The 19718-nt window shown below is 46.1% G+C and overlaps 1 protein-coding gene across 3 annotated transcripts in view; it reads left to right on the plus strand.

Annotated features, from left to right (window-relative positions):
- The window catches only part of TRIO (trio Rho guanine nucleotide exchange factor), a 222543-nt gene that overhangs the window by 163104 nt on the left and 39721 nt on the right, over positions 1 to 19718 (plus strand). For all 3 annotated transcript variants that reach the window (XR_004678030.1, XM_034998849.1, XM_034998847.1), the window contains exon 34: positions 19098 to 19390. Coding sequence is in view for 2 of the 3 variants with exons in the window: in XM_034998849.1 (XP_034854740.1) it covers positions 19098 to 19390 (293 nt within the window). In the remaining variant the exon portion in view is untranslated. The remainder of the gene's footprint in view (positions 1 to 19097; positions 19391 to 19718) is intronic.

Here is a 19718-nt window from a genome sequence, read left to right on the forward strand (position 1 = left end):
CACTCCTTACAGGTAGGAGTCATGTGGTGCCTTGAATATAATTTATATTATATTTTTGTTACCTATTAAACACTCTATAAGCTCACATTTCCACAAATAGAAGGAAGGAGGGAATGAGAAGGCTTCCTTCCTTTATTCCCTTACCCCTTCTATGTTATATTTCTCTCACAGATGTGAACTCGACATTTGAAGAAGGCAGTTACTGGGGAAATTGTATCTTAGCCAAAATTGTTGTATTTGTTTTTTAAGCATCATTCCCTTCCTCTGTAGTAGAGAACATATATTACCCATAAAGTAATTAATTTCCCTGACAGCTCTTTTTCTTTTTCTTTTTCTTTTCTTTTTCTTTTTCAATAGCCATTGCTTGGCAGTCTGTATTTTTGGAAGGGGACAAAGTAAAATATTTAATAAAGATTGTAGTAAATGAAACCTTAGAATGTCAATTAACTTGATTTCCTTTAGGACATAATTTTTACTGCTTTTTTTTTTTTTGCAAGTAAAAAAGGTTATTTATTCAGTAATAAAGTTTTCGTGCATAAAAAGTGCTCTGTGCAGAATTCTGCCTCTTGCTTGGTCCTGGCATGAGTACACCATCTGGATCTATAACAGGGAAAAACAACCTTGGGCTTTGCTTTTGGTCTTTTGAGAAGAATATGAGAGAAATCCTACTTTGCAGCAGTTTGTTTTAGGGTAGTGTTAACAAGTGCTCAAGACAGCTTTCTTTGGGTGCCTTGGATTGATTGATTGATTTATTTTTGTAGTTGTGAATTGTATTGAACTGAGAAAGAAATTAGAAGTCTATGCTGTTTTCACATTTTTTACTTTGAGAATTTTAAAAATTTACTTCACAACTAATGTGGGCGGTGGGGGAGGGAGAACACAAGTTTAACTTTCAAGGAACTGAAAAGACAACATTTTCTCTTAGCAAACAGTAAAACAACACAACATCATTTATGCTATTAGGTTAAATAAAACAGAGATAGAAGAATTATTAATAAGAACTCGGGAAGGCAGTGCGTGATTTTGTTACGTACAGGCTTCAACAAACAACACCCCTTCAGGAAATGTTTAAGTAACCGCGGGCCGCATTACAGTGTTAGATGTGTGAAGACTATTCCAGGTGCCGCCTCAAAGCAGGAGATGGGCCATCACAGTACAGTTTGGAGGGCACTGCGTGTGCTTCTCAGATTAATGAGAAACAGGAGAGCGCATACACTTCCCTAGAAGTTGGAAAGTCAGACTTCATGATCATTAAACAGTGGAATATTGCCCACGAAGCCATTGTGCTGTGTGAGACAGGAAGGGAACACAGGGAAACTTTCAAGGAAAGAGTCCAAATTGGTGTAGGCTAAGGAAACTATGCAATTTCCGAAAAGGACAAAAATGAGCTTTTAGGATGCTTTACTAAAAACGCCTTTACAAATCACAAGTAAAGATTTTTATTTTCACTGGCCTGCCTGGTGGGAGATATGTTTCTAATAAGCGAGGAGTGACATTTTAGCACAGTGATGTAACCAGTTGGCTATAGACCGAATTGCATTGCATTTCTTTTTGTTATCAAGTCCCATCAGGAGGCACGATTTGTTGTATGTCTCAGAGAAGACCTCCATCCAAACGTACACAAAGCCCAAGTCAGAAAGCCTGGCGTGGGGAGGGCTTCCGTCACTTGACATTTCAGCGCATCAGGAAATCGCAGCTTTGCCTAGTGCAAGAGAGGAGAAACATCTGGCTCACAGCGCGCCCTCAGAATTTTCTTGAGCTCCAATTAGAGTCACTGTGGTAGAATGTAATCCACAGCGTCTGGATATTCCCACATGTGAAACCCAACTGCAAAGCAGCGCTCAGAAGCAAGGCAGAGGAGTCTCCGCCTGCCCGCCCGCCGCCGCGCCCGCCCCAGCCTGCTTCGCCTGCTTCTGAGTGCCTGGCTCTGCCAGACAGGGGGTGACTTTGGCTGCTTGTGGGGACAGAGAGGGTGGGGGTTCCGAGCCTGTCGCCTCCAGTCAGCTCAGTGCCCACCATGCCGAACGGAATTAAGCCAGTCGAGGCGCTGGACTCGCTCTCCGCCGTCAGCTCTGCCTACCGCAGCGGTGGGCCGCCCGGCACCTGCAAGTACTGGATCCTCGACCTAGGTACCCACGCTTCCTGCACATGCTCCCTCCGGCTGGTCTCTTGCAGGGGGCTGCTGGGGCAGTTGCTGCATGCTTTGAAACAAACGTTTTGTGCTTTCATGCTGAAATGTGTTATCTGCTGCCCGCCTGGGAGAGGGGGCTGTGGGGGGCTGTTCGGTGGGGGGGCTCTCGGAAAGGGACGAGAAGCAGTCATGTGGATTGATTGCGTGGCTGTAAGGCATTCTTAACATCTGGGGACTGCTTTTGATTATCCTTTCTTTCTTGTAAATGGCATGTAAACAGGCTAAAGTAATCTATGCCACAAATTGCCTTATGATTTTAGTTGGTCTTATGTCTGTTTCAGGTTTAACTGGGGGGAGGCAGTTCAGACTATTCCAGAAAACGGTAGTGTCCAGCATTGATGTTTAGATTTTCTGATTCCTTCTCTTAGGAACTGCGGCCATATAATAAGGTAACATAAGGTTATGCTCCCGCAACCACCCGCGTATATTCAAGGGAGTGCGTGTGCCAGGCTCTGGCTTTACACACACAGCTAGACTTAAGGCAAGAAAACGTGATTCCTGTAAAGGTCATTTGAGAAGTCGATAAGTTCCATGTTGGAGGAAAAGGCAATAGGATACAAAAGAATGAAGTGAGGGGAGGAACAAGGTCTGCGGGTCTCCACAGAACTGCCCTGCAGCGCTCTGGAGGAGGCTGGCTTTCCAGCAGCCACTTTCGACATCTGTCCAGAGTGTACAGCCATTAAAGTGAGTCTCTGGCACACAGGCAGGGCTGACTTCTGCTAGGATTTCGGGCCCGGCCTGGTGCACTTCTGAGGTTTGCCCCCACTGTCAACCAACCGTTACTCACATCGGTGCTTCTGAAGTGGGCAGCCAGGGGGACCCCCAAGGGGACCAGGTGAGGCCTTCTGGACACTTCCAGTTTATTGTGAGCTCAAGAGAGAAGGGATGAGGTGGAGGGACCCACCAAAGAAGGGGAGGTCGGAGGAAAACGGCAAAAAATGTGCTTTTAGCATCTGAGGGGAAGTGGCACTATTCACATGTTTGTTCATGAAATACCAGAAGAAGACAAGAAAATTATCTGGTTAATGGGCCCCCGGAAGAGATAAGTGTTGACTGCGTGAATATTGAATTTGTTGGTATACACATTAATTTTATAAATATTCTGTGTATTTTTTGTTCACAAAGCTATCAAGACATTTCTAAGTCACCGACCCTAACTTTTATCATATTTATGTTCTGCTAAATTGTTTGAGGATGGCCTTCCTCTCTGGCGGTGTCCAGGCTGGGCGCGTCCATTAGTGACACCGAACACTATGCGTTCCACACTGGGTGGGGGAAGTAGATGACCCATAAGATCTCTTCAGTGAAAAGAATAATGTCTGTGAAGGAAAAAGAACAAGTTGGTAACATCAAAAGTCTGATTTAAAGTCTGAGCCGCTCAGTAGCCCTGGGTCTTGAGAAAATTACCTTATGTCTCTGAACCTCGTGTCTTTGTCTGCATATTGGGAGTAACAGTGGAGTACCCCTCCCAACGTAGCGTAAGCATCGCCAAAGCTTAGACCAAAATATTTTAATGAACAGTTTTGCCAAGAGATAATGGATTTCAGGAAGACATAGCATTCTTTTTATAGAGAGAATTTGAATCCTAGTGTTATTTTAGTTCCTTAGAAATTCTTCTGAAGGGACATTAACTTTTTAGATACTGGAGGATAGTTACACTATTCTGTTATTTCCCCTAGATAGAGTTTTGTTCTGGCAGTTCTGAGACGGTAATGGAAAGTCCAGGTGATGTTATCCAAGCTGTCACCACAAACTTTTTAAGCTATCACAAATTTGGAAAGAAACTGATGTCCACTGGAATTTTCATGGGAAAAAAAAATCTAATCTATTCACAGTAAAGGATAGACGAGAGAAAGCAAAATTCTGATTCTTTTTTTCTGGGGAAATATGACCGTCCATCTCTTCCCAAACCTTCACAGCAATTCCAAGACAATTTCCAGAATACCATGTAATATGAGGGTGATATTTTAATACATTCTGATTCTACTTATTAAATTGATTATGCGGAAATAGACGTACATCAGATTGAAAAAGAAAAATGATTTTGTGTAATACCCAAGAAATAAATCCCAAAATAACTTTAAAATACCCAGCAAATCATAGAGAGTGATTGCAAAGCTGTTCTTTAGACCCCCAAGCAATCGGGGGGTTCATTTATTGAAGTGCCTTGGGGAAAAGCTGTTTTTCTGCTTTCTGACATAGTCACTGAAGCATTCTCCTTCAAATGTGAATTACTCTTGCTTGGAATAATCTTCATGAAAGCCTGTTTTATGTGCAGACCTTGCCATTACCAATAACTTACACAGCCATAAACCTGGAGAGTTTTACTGCAAAGCAATTGTTAGGAAAAGAACTCAAGTTTTAGGTAAGGTCAAGAACTATAAATTATCTTTTAAGACGGTTCTAGTGGGAGAGCCCAGTTACACTGATAAGATAGAGGAACTGTTGAATTTGTTCTCATTCTGAACTAAGTATACCCTTTTATAGGACACATGGAATCTATTCCAGTCCTGTACATAGTCTCCTAAGGAAAAGCACAGTGCAGTGATCCTCCTTAACGTTAAACAGATGGACACACAAAGCGAACTGTGTGCCTTATCGTTCTCCTTGAACCCTCTTCAAATCTTGTTTCTTTTTTGATGAATGTGGATTCTCACCAATGCAATTTTTGTTTTTATAAATTAAAGGAAAACATTTGAAAGACTTAATGCAGGGAACATACAGTGTGCACCTGTTCTGAAAGTATGCACGTGGGCTCCCAGCCCTGCCCACTGCTCAGCAGGGATGCCCGTGCACAGAACATTCCGTTTCCTGTGAGTGAAGGAAAACCACCAAAACGCTTAGCACAGCACTGTATTATTTCAGCTATGAAAGCCCTTTCACACAAGTTACTGTGCAAACTAAATTCTATCTTAAATCTTTTTTGCTCTTTAAGTATTTTTGAGTCAGTTTAAGACGGGATATGCATGATAATACAGTGGGAATAGTGTCACTGTAGAAATCCAGCCACCAGTGTTCTGTCCTCGCCAACCCCTGCTGGTGTGACGTCGGCTAAATCTGTGAGTCACACTCAACGATGTGCGCACACGCACATGCATGCGTGCATGCACGTGCAGACACACACACATCTGCTTGCTGCTGCTGTGGCTGTGTTCTCTAAAAACTACATTAAAGGCTGTTTTTTCTTTGTGAGGTTAAAAACCTGCAGTTTTAAAAATAATTTTGTTTTCTCACTTTTCACTAATCAAAGATGTATTTGTCACTCTGAGCTTCTGGTGATAGTTTCAGGGAACAAAAATCAAAACCGTGTGAACACACTGGATTTATATGTATTTCCAGCCAAAATGCGAAGAAACGTAAGATTATTTGGCCTTATTTAGGGTGAACATGAAATTCTGAAGTATTAAAACTTCGAAGTCAATATTAAAAACAGACTGAAAAATTCCCTCAGTGTCCCAGGTTAGGAGCCTTCAGTGGAAATGACCTTTCCTGGCTCTGGAATCCTTTCTTCTCTCTAGACAAGGAGCAGGCCCCTGCTCTTCAGCTGTGATCTCTCTGCTCTGTGTGCTCTTTCTAAGCATGTTTCTTTAGCCAGACTTCAGGATGAACACAAATTTATGGCTTTCTATTCTGAGGAATTTCCTCCAGGTGCTCGAAGTTGGCCTCTGGTGAGCGAGCGAGTCCATAAACCCAGGGTAGGCTGCCTGGGAATTAGTCCACGGAGACTCCCCCCATTTCCTCTTCCGGTCTCGGAGGACTGGCTGGGGGCGCGGGGGGGGCGGGGGGGGCGGGGGGCCCACAGCGCAGATGCTCCCAGTCAGTTTTTACAGGCCTCACATCAAACCACCGTACAAATGTGAACCCAAAACCTACAGTTTCTCTGAAACTCTACGCTAACAGTAAAAAAAAAAAAAAATTACGGAAGGAGCAGTGGAGGGAAAGATCACATTGGCAGATCATGTTTGGGCACATTTCCGTTTTCTTCTAGTCTTTTCCTATGTGAAATGACGCACGTTTTACTTCTCCTTTGAAAATGCGACCTTGAGAAACCGTCTCAGTCGTATCCATTGTCCCATTTTCTCAGACGCAAAGCTGAAGGTTTCTCTTGTCACCTCTTGTTAAAATTAAGAACAAGTCATACCGTCCCGAAAACGGACCTGCACCCGGCAGCATGATGGGACCAGAGTTGTTCTTCTGTCCCACGACGCAGCCACGGCCACCGGCCCAAGGCCCGAGGGCCACCCCCCTCCATCTCTTGAAGCCGTGGGGGTCTTGTCAGGAGTGGCCCCGTGGCCCGGAAGCACACGGGAATGAGGGAGCCTTTGGTAACAGGACGGCAGTGTGCCTGTTGTGACGGAGAGCTAAACGCTCCCTTTGCCTGCCTGCTGCTGAGGAGGAAGCCGGCCCCCGGCGCTAGCCCCCCGCCCCCCCCCCGCCCCCCCCCCCCCCCCCGCCGCTCCCCTCCCGGTCTGTGGCTGTGCTGTTCTGTCACACGGGGCGCTAATTAACGCCAAGGACAGGCTTTGTGCCCTTAATTGGCGTTCATAGCAGAGGCGTTCTTTTCATCCCCTTCGTCCCCGGGCCGGCTTTTGTTCCCCCCTGGCATGGCTCCAGGCCTCCCTTCCTCCTTCCTCCTTCCTCCTCCTCCCCGTGGATGCTCCGCTGCCCGAGCTGCCGGAACGACAGGCCGTGGGCACTCACGGCAGGAGGCGTGCGGATTCTTAGAAAGCGGCCCGTGCTGAGGAGGTTTCGCCTCCAGTGGTGGAGACGTGAACAGCTCCAAGTACAGTCGCCCTGACCCTCTTTTCTTTGTGTTTTTTGGCTTTTGTCATTGTTTTGCTACGTAATGTCCGAGGACGAGAGTGGGCAGGTTTCAAGAAATTACAGACTGGTCATGTGAAAACTAAAATTCAGTGCCATTCAGTTCTTGTAGGGCGGTGGGGGGGGGGGGGGGCTGTCCTAACATCAAATCAAAGTTTGGGATTGCAGCCCCTTAACCGTTTGCGTGCTTGGAAGTGGGTGGTAACCATGGGGACTGCTAAGTACGCACACCTTGGGCTTTTGGCCTCCTCGGCTGTGGTTAACATTTTAATCCCAGTTTCCAAGTGCTTAGCTTTAAGTTAGAGCAGCATTTTGCCTTTGGTAGAGGTATTACTAAAACAGTTAGGAAAGAGATTCCTAACTGCTTAGGGCTTTATGTTTTCTTTATTTTTGAACCAAATGACCAGGGACCCTAAAATATAATGTACTAGATATTTGCTTTGTGGTTTCTGGGGGGGAACCATCCATTTCCTCATTCTCCAGGGCTGTAACTCTTTCCAAACTAATACTCCACTCTCTTGAGACTGAAGCTTCAGCTAACTGCTGTTGACGAGGACATGAAGAGTGATACTGCTTGGCAAGCTCACTGCAGAACATTCCAAGGCCGTTTTTTTTTCTTCCTACTGCTATGTAAAATTAGTATACGGTTATATGAAATGAGTTACGTGGCTATATGAAAACATAAGTTTGCATGGCTTATAGCATATTTTAGTTAGGTATGTTCTTAGGCAATTCATGCATTTTCTAGAGTGTAGGAAAAAGGCTTTTGCATGTTGGCATTCTGGATCCAGTCTTATTTAAAAATAATAAATTTGTATATGAACGAGGAGAAATCTGTCAGCACCTGCAACAAATCAATCATGCAGTTTAAACCACTAACTACAGAATGTTCTTTTAAGCCATTTTGCATGGGAGTGTCTTTGTGTACCTCCTGCTTCATTTAGAGACATTTTCAGCTTTTGGGAAATCTATAAATTGCCCCCTAAAAAAATCTTTGTTTCTTCTGTAAGAAGGTAGGCTGATTTATTTCATTTTTTTCCAACCAGTAATAAGACATTAACCAAAAACTTAAACGTTCATCATAAAGAATACAGTGCAAATGTAAGCTTCCTTCAAATAAGATTAGATCCTTCACTGCTAATACTTTGTGTTTCATATCAGGAACAGTTATACCCATGGGTTAAACATTCCTGTTCCTTAGCAGTCTTTGAACCTCTGAAAGGCAGAATCAGATGAAGGGAATGTTATGTGAGCATCACAGGATTGCTTATTTCCCCCCAAATTAGCTTTCTATTCCCTTAAATGATGATTATCTATTCAGGGCAATAATAAATGCTGTATTGCCCTGGGAATAGCTTCCCAAATAAGAAATTAAGAATCAAGAACCCATTATTTTATCTCAGAGAAAAACCTCATTATCCCTAAGTCCGCGGTATACTAAATACTAAGTAATCTAGTAAACACATGATATTTGTTTTTATAATAATCTTTCTTTGTGTAAGTGGTAGTCATCTTAAGCTTGTGGAAAGAACAGCCATTTGACTTTTGGGGAACACAGAGGTTCTCAGCTTCTGAAAAAGCCAAACAAATAGAGGAGCATTCAGAAGTTTTCCTGCTTTTGAACGGTCAGCAGACCGGGGCTGAGAGCAGCATGCCCCAGGATGTCACTAATCGCCTGCATGGTGGTGCCACGTGGCTGTGTACTCACAGGCAGGGCCCTCTCCTGCAGACCCTCCACGGAAGCAGCCTGGTCTGCGGCTTACAGCTTCTGTTTATGTGTGTAGAGAGAGCAGTAGAACCAGGTGAGGTGTCAAAGGCCCCTCTGCCCCGTTGGCCCCTGCTGCCCAGGACTTCACATGGAGCAGCACGGTGGGGCCACTCGATGGCTGGAGAACTTTCCGTGTGAGTGCTGCTGCTACACGGCCTTTCATTCTGATTTCCCAGCCAATGTTGCTAGAGAGCCATGTACATCAGGAGAGTGGGGGCCAGGCTGGAAGGTGTCAGAAAACCCTGGTAGACAGAAATGTCTGCAGCTTGCAGGATTTGTGTGTGTTTCTCCAGTCTCTCTCTCTTTTTTTTGCAGTTTTTTAAAAAACTGTCTTTCTTCCATCCAGCAAGGATATCTTTAAACATCTGTTTTTGTCCTTGTGTGAAAGTCAGGAATGAAATCCCCTCCCTGTCATCACTGGCAAGATAGCTCCTTGGGGATTGCTTTTCCCCTTGTGACACCTTAGGCTTTTGGTTGCAGAAAAGCCTGCTGTTCATCTCCCAAAAAATATATTTCAAGAGCTAACTCATGTAAAAGGCAAAGAAAATGCCCCTGTTTTCCGGAGAAAAAAGGAATATGGGCTAGAAGCTCTCCTCCAACAAAGCCAGCATTTGTCCCAGGGAGAGGAGGTTCACATAAAGAAATAAGCCCCAACATAAAAACAGGGTTTAAAAAGAAGACAAGTACTCTCTGACAACATAGTTGGGTTTTACAACAGTGTGGTTTCCTGTGTGTGGATGTCTGCCTCAGGCGAGCGGTCAACCCACACGTGCCCGGTTCTCCCCCACCACCCTGGAAGGGGGTGTCAGATCAGCAAGACACACTGTAGCATTCAACCTTGACTATCACTATGCTTCCGTCTCCCAGTGTCCCGGTCTCAAGATATGACGGCTTCTTAGCTCACCTCTTCCTAGAAGCCAGCCTGGTGATGAACTGTCACCAGCCACAGATGTACTTGTCCCTAGAGCATTCCTGATCCAGCCAGTGAGCCAGGGCCTTCTTTGTTCAGGGCATGGATAACTCCATTCATTAGATTTGTATTAAATTCCTTACATTGATCCAGACTAATCCATCCTTTGTGTTCTCCACTATCAAAAATGACTATTATTTCATTTCTGAGGAGTTTTCACATTTCCACTTTGGCAGTATGTGATATCCTGTTCATCTGATTAGCCAAGCAAAGGATTATGCCATCTGCTTTCATTTTTATTTAGTTTCTCAGGGTTTCCTTATGAAAATTCAAGTGTTGAAATTCACGTGGAGAAAGATCTTTTTTTTTTTTTTAAGAGTTTATTTATTTATTTGACAGAAACAGAGAGCGAGAGCAGGAGCACAAGCAGGGGCAGTGGGAGAGGGAGAAGCAGGCTCCCCACTGAGCAGGGAGCCCGATGTGGGGCTCGATCCCAGAACCCTGGGATCATGACCTGAGCCGAAGGCAGATGCTGAACGACTGAGCCACTCAGGCGCCCGAGAAAGATCTTTAAGATGAGACACTTTCCTGACTAGAAATTCTGACAGGTTAGCATTCCCCTCCCAGGAATGAATTCGAGAGGGAAAATGATGCTTGTAGTTCTGCATTTGTTGACATAGCCACATTTTCCAGTGATTATGTAATGTTTTAAGCGTTTTCAGAAACCACACTAAGAATAAAGAGCATTTAGAGATTTCTCTAAGAGTCAAAAGAGCGAAATTTGCACGTGCGACTTCCGTTTGCATGCATGTCTGGTTAGGTAGAGGTTACAACCCTTGTGTCTCTGTTGCTCCACGTGCTATGTGGTGGTGAGAAGCCATTCTTTGTTCATGACGTGACTCCCTGAGCACCTGACAGGGACACTGTGCTTTCTGTCCCCACACAGCCTTGCTTTCAACCTCCCAAGAGACAGGTTGGAGAGATTGTTTCTCCTCGAGTCCAGTTGTTTCTAGTTGAGTCTGTTAATTGATGCCAGTGATTACATTGTGTTCTTCCATTCAGGGGTCCCCTGAGGTGGGCTGCTAGTGAACACTAGTGTGAATTCGTGGAAGGGGGCTGCACAGGGAGGGGTGAATGTGCTGGTCATTTATGTGCATTTTCTCAGGCCGCAAAGACCATGTGTTCTTCATTAGAGTGCTATGCTGGACCTCTGGGTGAATCTCGGGATTACTTAAAAAAAAAAAAAAAATTCAGGAGTTTAGTCTTTCTCTCCATGTTTTCTGTGTTTCCTTCATCTTTGAAAGCAAATACAGAGCTCACATTTTTGCATTAAGGACTCCCCTTGCAAATTTGCTTCTGTTGTTCTTGCCACATTTTTCACTCATTACCATTCCACAGACTGTAGGGCTGCTCACTACCTCTGTACAGCTTCTGACTTTTTAAAAAGATTATTTCCTGTGTTATCGTGAATTTGTGTGACAGTTTCAGACCAGAGTGAAACCCTGGAAATGCGGGACACCAGAACATAGGTGTGGGGTGGGGGGCAGCAGATAACTGCCTGAGGGTGCGCGTCCACTGTGTGTCTCAACCCCCAATGCATCGTTACTAATGCTGATTCGCATACAAGATGAGTGGAACATAGATAAGAGTGAGGTAACTGGAATGAAAAAGAAAGCAATCAAGAAAAGTTTTCAGATACTTACGAATAGAATATAGACTTAAGTTTGGAAATATATTATAAAAATACTTGCTCCAGTATTCTGAACCGCCAAAAGTGTAACTCTCCTTGGGCAGGTCAGTTTCCCCCTTCAGTACGTGAAGTTTCCCCCAGTAACACCCCAGCTTCGTCTCCCTCATCATTGTCATAAATTAACACGCTTAGCCTGTGTAGGTCATTGTAATCGCTGTGTGATACAGAGATGCAATTCCTAGAAACGCGTCTGAGAGAATAATTTACTGATTAGCTCACTTTTTATGTGATCTTCAAGAGGATTTCTAGTGTATTATGGCCTTTTTTTTCCCCCCATTCCAAAAAGATGTTACCTTGATTCCAAAAGCAGGGAATTAAAAGCCAGTTTGAAAAGTATAGAGATGATAGTCATTTACTGAGAAAATTTTGCTCTGGCATATTTGAACCAACCCAGTCAGCAGCCATAAGCAAGCAACTTCTTTGCTCCATCAAGTAAATTTTTAGATCTGATTTTCTGTACATTGCGACCTTCCTGGTATGGTACAAGAATCTCCTAAATTAAAATGTGATTTACTGTGTTGAATTCTTGACAAGAGGCTTGAGAAACTGCCGAAGACCAGGTGGACCTGATTACACCCTGCCCAGCCTGTTCTGAAATAGTCTGATGGAATTATTTTCAGACATGAGAAGCAGCTGCCCCGAAGTGGCCTTGAATTATCTTCCTTTAGCACATAATCTTTCTCTAGCAATAACTACTGAAGAAACATTGCTTCACGTCCTTATAACTAGAATTATAAATTAGCGGTTTGCCCTGGGAGGGTGCTGAGCTCTGAGTTAGGTTGATCCTGGTTAGAGGATGTATCAAGACATCACTGCATTGTTCATTTGACAGGGATTTTTGAGCATGTACAATGGACAGAAAGATGGGAATATCTTCCTTCAAAATGAGCTACAGTCGTTCTGGGACACTCTGTGCAGGAGGATTTGAAATGTGAGCCAGCAGGTTATTGGAAAGTCTCCCAGGGTTGAGTGTATGCATCTGTGTGGCAGTCATGCCTCATCAGACGGGACGCGGCTATCAGCGCTGGTCCCATGTGCGCGTCTGGCTGACATCATGTGGAGTGAGGGGCGCTTGTCTCTGCAGATGGGCAGCGTGTGGTGCAGCGCTGCGGCTCCGGCCACCCGGGAGAGATCAGGCCCTTGCTGTCCTAACCGTCCCTTCTTCCTGTGCCTGGCCCAGGGGGGCCTCCCTCCCCCCCCGTGTGCCTCCTGCAAATTGCTTCTGTGTACAAATAGGAGGATTGCCTCCTGTTTGTGTCAGACTGTGATTTTACAAAGACCGTGTTCGTTCCTGTCCTCCCAGCAGCCTGGGGAGGACTCACTGTCACTCCACAATCAGAAAACTGAAGGCCTTGTCCGGTACCTAGCCCAGGACCTGACGGGATGGGGCTAGAACCTGGCCCCATTGCTTTTGCATTCATCTGGAAAGGGCTCACTTGAAGGTAAAGCAGGCTTTAAACTCTGCAGAGACAGCGTGAACAAACAACAGACCTCTCTGCCCTGTACCATGGGGACAGAAAAGGAAGAAAGGCCGTAGGAGTGCCTCGAGGGAATGCCAGGGTTTCAAGGAACCGTTTCCCACTCCAGGGGCTGGTGTTCTTCGTTCTGTCCACAGGCACACTCAGCACTGCAGGATTATAAACATCCCGAGACTTCCTACCGTCGTAGAACAGGGAGAGGGCTGCAATGAAATGTGATCCTTCTTAGTCTGCAACTAGCAGGATATGGTCCTTTCTCCTTTTTTTCTTACAATAAAAAAAAAAAGTGCTTTATTAATCACAGATGTCTCAGATTTAGTGACTGGGACGAGAAGGCGATTCATCTTCACCCCAGTCTCAGTGTTCTGTGTGCTCACGGGTGCAACTCCTTCCTGCAAGGGGCGGAGGGTTAGCACTCCTGCCTTCCCTCCTTTCTTGAGTTGCTTCCCTTTTTTTAAGAAGAAATCTAGCATGGACTCTGTGTGAACTCTGACTTTAGCAAAGAAGTTGCTAAACCAAAGCCTTGGTTTCCCCCTCCAAACAAGAAGAGAGAAACCTGAATTGATTCCCTCTCTTAGGCTTCAGCAGGCCACAGATGGCTTCCTCATGTATACGCGCGAGTGCCTTTTTAAAAGACTGTGATGGGCTGATGGCATCTCCTTATGCTGCTTTTTCTTCTTCATATGGGACAAGTTTTTAAAAACAAATGGGAAGAAAATGAAGTAATCCATCTGGGTTCCTTCATTCATCCTTCATCTCAAAATGATTTTGAGGATATCCTGGTCATCAGGAGAGGCTTGTGATTACCAAGATGGTTACCCCGAGTCCCCGTTATCTGGGTGCTCGCAGTTGCATAAATACAGTGTAGCAGGAAGTCCTGTACTATGGAGGAGTCCTGGAGAAGGTTGCCTCAACCATCCTACCTTTGTAAATAGCACTTTACAGTTTATAAAGCTCATTAACCCCATTCTTTCATGCGATCCTGTGGTAGCCCTGTACGATGAGGAAATCCAGGCGCCAGAATGTCGGCCTGGGGTCATGGATGTTGAGTGGAAGAACCAGGCTCAGGCTGAGACCCTTTGACAAAAATCCAGAATTCCTTCTGCCATGCATAATTGACCCTCCCTCTGGACCTTGAATCGGTGGAGTTTCCCCAAGCTGAAAAGAGGAACACACATCCCCAAACCAGACATGATGTGACTGCAGCCATTCTTGGGGGTGGGGAGGCTGGGGATGGGGTGAGAAAGCAGCGGTCCTGAGTGTTGAGTCTTTTTCTCTTCCAAGAAGTTAGGAGTTGAGGGGAAGGCAAGACACAGTAAGTGAAGGTGGAAACAGGAACAGATGCAGTTTCTCTGAGTGACAAATGAGTTTCCATCCTACTTCTCAGGTTGGTTCGGTCCTGAACCCTCTTTCTGTCCCCTGGCCCCCACCATGCATGATGGGTGCTGTTCACGTGCACAGTACCCTCACCAGTGGCTCCTGGGCCTGCCTCTGCCTTGCAAGAAATCGTCACATAGGGCAGGTCATTACAAGAATAGCCTCAGTCCACTCTGAATTACCATCTTGTAAGTAAGTGATTTACAAGCTGGTGAACTTGGCTAAGATTAGATGTTACTTGGAGCTCCCTTTACAACTGATGTATATACCACCCAGTCAGGATATGACCATTCACTGTGGTCAACGTAAGTTACCAGGCAATATGCTTAGTCGGTAAGCTAGCCCGTCATTGGTAATCGACTTGCTCACTTATGCATTTGTCATTTACTCGGCGTATACTTACTTACTAAGCTCTGAGGATGTGCCAGACATCCTGTTGGCAGCTGGGCACGTAGTTGTGAACAAACCAGACCCAGTGCCTGCCCACGTGAAGCCTGGAGTCTAAGGTCACGGTTGGCTTCCTGCCTTGACAGTTACCCAGCTGGGAAAGTACTGGCATGAAATGGTTATACAGAGCTGGGGCCATAGGGCCCTCCATCTGGGGGTTACTCTTGTTACTGGCCTGAGCCATGCACAGTCTAATCCAAGCACAAAGGTGAGGTTTGAGAGGAGGGGGCCTGCCTGCGCAGTGTTTGTACCTGGGCAGGACACTGCTGACTCAGCACATCACAGCCACCGGGAACTCTTCTGGGAAAGGCACCTGTGTGCGGACCAGTAATTTAAGGTCTTCCCAAGGAGACCTTCTAAGCCCTGTGTTTGTTTTGTGACTTATGCTCACCTCGTGCCCAATAGCATTAAAGACCTTAGTTCCACTAGGTACCGTTAGGACATGTTTACTTTCAAATTTGCAGCAGAGCGGTTGGTCAAGTGGTTAAAGTCTCTTCTTCACTTAACTAAAAAAATAGGCCCTTTATTTCATCCTATTAATAAGTATATTAAGTTTAAATAATTTTTAACTTTTCAAATTTCGGATTTATGCATTATGTCACAATCCAGTGAAGAGCATAAAATGGTCTATTAGAATCCATAGATTTGGGTAAAAACGTTTATGTATTATAAAAAAAAACACAACAATTTGTTGTTTTTCTTGGAGGGTGTCAAACAGGTGAAGAATTGAGCATTACTATTAAAGACGAAATGGAAAGATAATGTATCAGACCTGCACTAGATAAAGTATCTGCTAATCCTAGAGACAGATGAAGAAAGTTTCCCTCTACCTTTACAGACTTCTGAAATGACATTGTTTTCCCAGGTAAAATTTAAAATTCAACGACATTGAATAGGGGCGCCTGGCTGGCTCAATCAGTAGAACATGCGACTCTTGATCTCTGGGTCATGAGGTCAAGCCCCACACTGGGTGTTGAGATTACTTAAAACATCTAAAACAATGCACTTAAAATTCAGTAAAATTTTCTTCTTAGTTTGTAATAGCTGCTAGATTTTTTTAAGTCCTAAACATTCCAGTAAAGTGAAACAATGTCATTAAGTGGTTTGATAAACAGCAGCTCAGGAAGAGAACTGCTCTCCCTTTCAGAACAGCATTCATCACAGGTGAGCTCTGGCCTTGGGCAGCTCTGCCTCCTTCCTGGGTCTGGGAGGGAACGTCCAGGCCATGTTTATCATGCCTGATCTGCCAGGTGAGGAGGAACTCTCTTTTGAACCTACTTCCCAAAATGCAAAGAACCAAACCCAATGCAGCTGAGCCCACAGAGAAAATGACATCTCCCGTTGTTCTTGAGCCATTTTTACAACCACCAGCTCCTCTCCAGGCAAGGCTAAAATGCCCTGGGGGAGTGATCCTTGTAAAGCCAGCCGGCTCCCACAAAATGTTATTGATGCCTCCTGAGGGCATGCTGGGTCTGCTGACCGGAGGAGATGTCCTTATGCTTCGGGGGACTGCCCCGCGTTCCCGCCCACCATGCTCTCGTCCACTTCCCAGTGGCCCTGCGGCTTTGGTGGACAGAGCCTGTCAGAATTCCAGTGGGTGTCCCCATCTCACTTAGGATTCACGTGATGTGCTCTCCTGTGCCACAGTCCCTCAAATTCTCACTTTTAGGTACGGAACACAGGTGAGGTTCGTTCGTGGGCTCAGGTGGTGCTCCCCATTACTCATAATGTGTGAGTATTCTGCTTAGGAACGTGAAGACCTGGCATTGATTGGGTTGTATTACAGTAAGTGAGCCTCAGTCTCTTTCCTGCCCCCCCTCGGCTCACACAAGGCACAGTGGGCTCCGTCGGTGACAGCTCATCAGAGGTTGGCCAGCCCAGGATGTGTCCGGCCTCCAGCTGTGCACCACCTCCACAGTCCTTTGTCTGGTGCCATTATCCAGCTGGACGAACGTACATCGAAGACAAGATTGTCCTACAGATATGGGCAGTGATTGAGCTGGCTCTTCTTCTTGAGGCTGGGGATTTCTGATGTTTCCGTTTGATAGATAATAGGTGCCTACCGTGTGGCAGGCACCGTGGCAGGCCTGGGGAGTACCGCAGGTAACAAAGCAGATGAGGCCCCTGCCCTCATGGAGCTGATGTTCTCATGATTTGGTTACATGGGTTATTCAAGCTCAGCTCATTCGAAGGCCAGCTTCAGTGCTGCCTCCTTCACGAAGCCTTCCGTGATCCTTCCACTCGATTCCCCTTCTTCTCAACCTCCCAACAGAGTTGGTACTCACTTACATCATGTGTCATAGCCTGGCATAATAGTTATGTGGTCCTAGAAAACACTGCATGGTGGATCCCATGGGCGAAGGAAGGTTTTATTCCTCTCCGTTCAGTGGCAGGTACAGGGCTTGGCTCCGAGTCCCAGCACAGTAAATGACTGAAAAATGTCACCTGCTGTGGCTAGCACAGATTCTTGCTAATAGTTGGAACTTTAAAAAAAAAAAAAAAAACTTCAATTAAATAAATTATTGGGACGCCTGAGTGGCTCAGTCAGTTAAGCAGCCAGCTCTTGGTTTCAGCTCAGGTCTTGATCTCAAGGTCATGGGATTGAGCCCCAGGTTGGGCTCTGTGCTCAGCTCAGAGTCTGCTTGAGATTCAGCCTCTCCCGCTCATGTTCTATCTGAAATAAATCTTTAAAAATTAATTAAATAAGTAATTATCATTTGGTGTGTAGATTATCCAGACCTTCCTCTTCTTTTTGTCTTTCTTACTGTCCTTCCACAAGAGTTCCCGGGCACTGTTTCCCTCTTTGCCCTTTATCCTAAATCAGCACCTGAGAAGGTTTCTGGGAAGTACTTAGAGTGCGCATGTTACCACCTCAGTGGTCTGCTCTCCTGCCTCTCCTCTAGACAGTACCTGAGGAAAAGGGGAGTGATAGGGAAGCGTGGTAGTGACTCTCATCTTAAAGTTAAAACTAAAGATAGAAAGAAATGAATAAATACATATACACATACATTTATGTATGTATATACACACAGACCAAAAAGTTTTTTACTCTTCAACAAAATACTGTATCTGTATTGATTGGTTTTGAAACCAAAGTCTGGCTCTGAGAAAATCTAGATTTTTAAGAATGAGTGATCCTGCTGTTTATGGAAGATTATACTCTCTACCCGTGCAAGGCTTAGTCCAGGGCAGGAATGGGACGGCAGTTGGACAGGGATCCGCTGTCTCGTCCCAGCATCTGGAGCGTGAGTGGGAAACTGCTGTGGACTCTCTTGCGTATAATCACAGGATTGGGAGGGATTAGCGCTCCTGCTTTGTAACTGCAGCGCATGATGGTCTCCAGTGGCACAGAGGTAAATAAAGCAAATACAGGTGTCCGTACGATAGGATCTTCTCCAAGATTAGTTTTAATATATTTTTAAGCCTTCAAAAGATTTAAGAAAATAACAAGCATAGTGGATGATCTTCTTCCTCATTCCACTTCTTAAAGTGTAAAACGTTTTATTCCATTCCACGGGGGTGACACCCTAGAGTCAAGTACTCAGGAAAAGGCCAAGCGCAGTGTCCAGGGTCACCGGTTTTCCGTTTGTGAAGTAATGCCTCATAACTGCATGGATTTGGTGAGCGCCACTGTTTCCTAAGCTTTTTTATATCTTTTTTCCTCCTGAAAAATCATCACTTCAGGGTTGACTAGATTTTTGAGATCCAGTGAGAAGATTCATTTAGATATATTTTCTGTAAAGCATTTTGGTTATTTGAGGAAGGCTTCCCCTCACATTTCTTTTAAAAATGTGTTGTTGTTTTTGTTAATTGCTGCTGGTATTTCGACGTGAAGTCACCTCAAGGTTGAGCACAGAGATACGGACAGCCGCGTAGCTCAAGAGTCTGGCCACAGGCTGGCTCTCCCCCAGACCAGCCAGGCTTTACCCCTTCCACAGCCGCTGACTTTGCTCTTGACGCACCTTCCCAGATGGGTGTCATTTGTCCCAAAGTCTGACCAGGTCAAATCCGTACAGACTTGGGTGTATTTTAAGTGATGATGACCTTTGCAGTCTGTGGTGATGACACTGGCCTTCAGCATTGGTACCTTGCGGTTTTGGGAGGGAACAGTACCTCTTGAGAAGAGTATCACTGGGAACAGCTCAGGTTTGGGCCCGCTTTGAAAGGTGTGTGCGTGAGAGATGGACCTCGGCCTCCAACAGGTCCACCCTGCAGGTGGCGCGTGGGCAGCCACAGCTGGGCGCCCCCTGCACGCCACACGCAGCCCGGCTCTGCCGCCACAGCCTGTCGGCGACGTTGGGAGCATTCTTTGTGGGCCGTTCAGTCAAACCTGCTGTGTCTCTCTTGTCCTCCAGACTCGCTGTCCGTCTCCAGTAACGACGCCAGCCCGCCGGCCTCGGTGGCTTCTCTGCAGCCCCACATGATGGGGGCCCAGAGCTCCCCGGGGCCCAAGCGGCCCGGAAACACGCTGCGCAAGTGGCTGACGAGCCCGGTGCGGCGGCTGAGCAGCGGGAAGGCCGATGGGCACGTCAAGAAGCTGGCGCACAAGCACAAGAAGAGCAGGGAGGTCCGCAAGAGCGCCGACGCCGGCTCGCAGAAGGACTCGGACGACAGCGCGGCCACCCCGCAGGATGAGACCGTCGAAGAGGTCAGAGCCCCGCTCGGCTGGAGCCCGTTCACCAGGCAGGGCCACCCACCGGGCCCGCCGGTTTCCCCTGCGGTCGTAGGAATAGCTGCCTCTCGTGAACACACTACTTTGGTTCCGTTTCCCTAGGTCCCTGGGACTGTCTGCTCCTTAAATCCCTTGTCAGCAGACCGTTGGGATCGGTGGGGACAAGCTGTCCCCATAGCAGCTCCGCGTTAACACGGGCAGGACCCGTGGTGGCTTCTGAGAAAGAGCTCGGAGGACAGTGGGCCTCCGTGCCTCCCCCCCCTCAGCCCCCCAGGTATGGGCACCCCCAGGCCTGCTAGAAGGA

The sequence above is a fragment of the Mirounga leonina genome, unplaced genomic scaffold, assembly GCF_011800145.1.
Source record: "Mirounga leonina isolate KUSES-001 unplaced genomic scaffold, KU_Mleo_1.0 Mir_95, whole genome shotgun sequence".
Classification (NCBI taxonomy): domain Eukaryota; kingdom Metazoa; phylum Chordata; class Mammalia; order Carnivora; family Phocidae; genus Mirounga; species Mirounga leonina.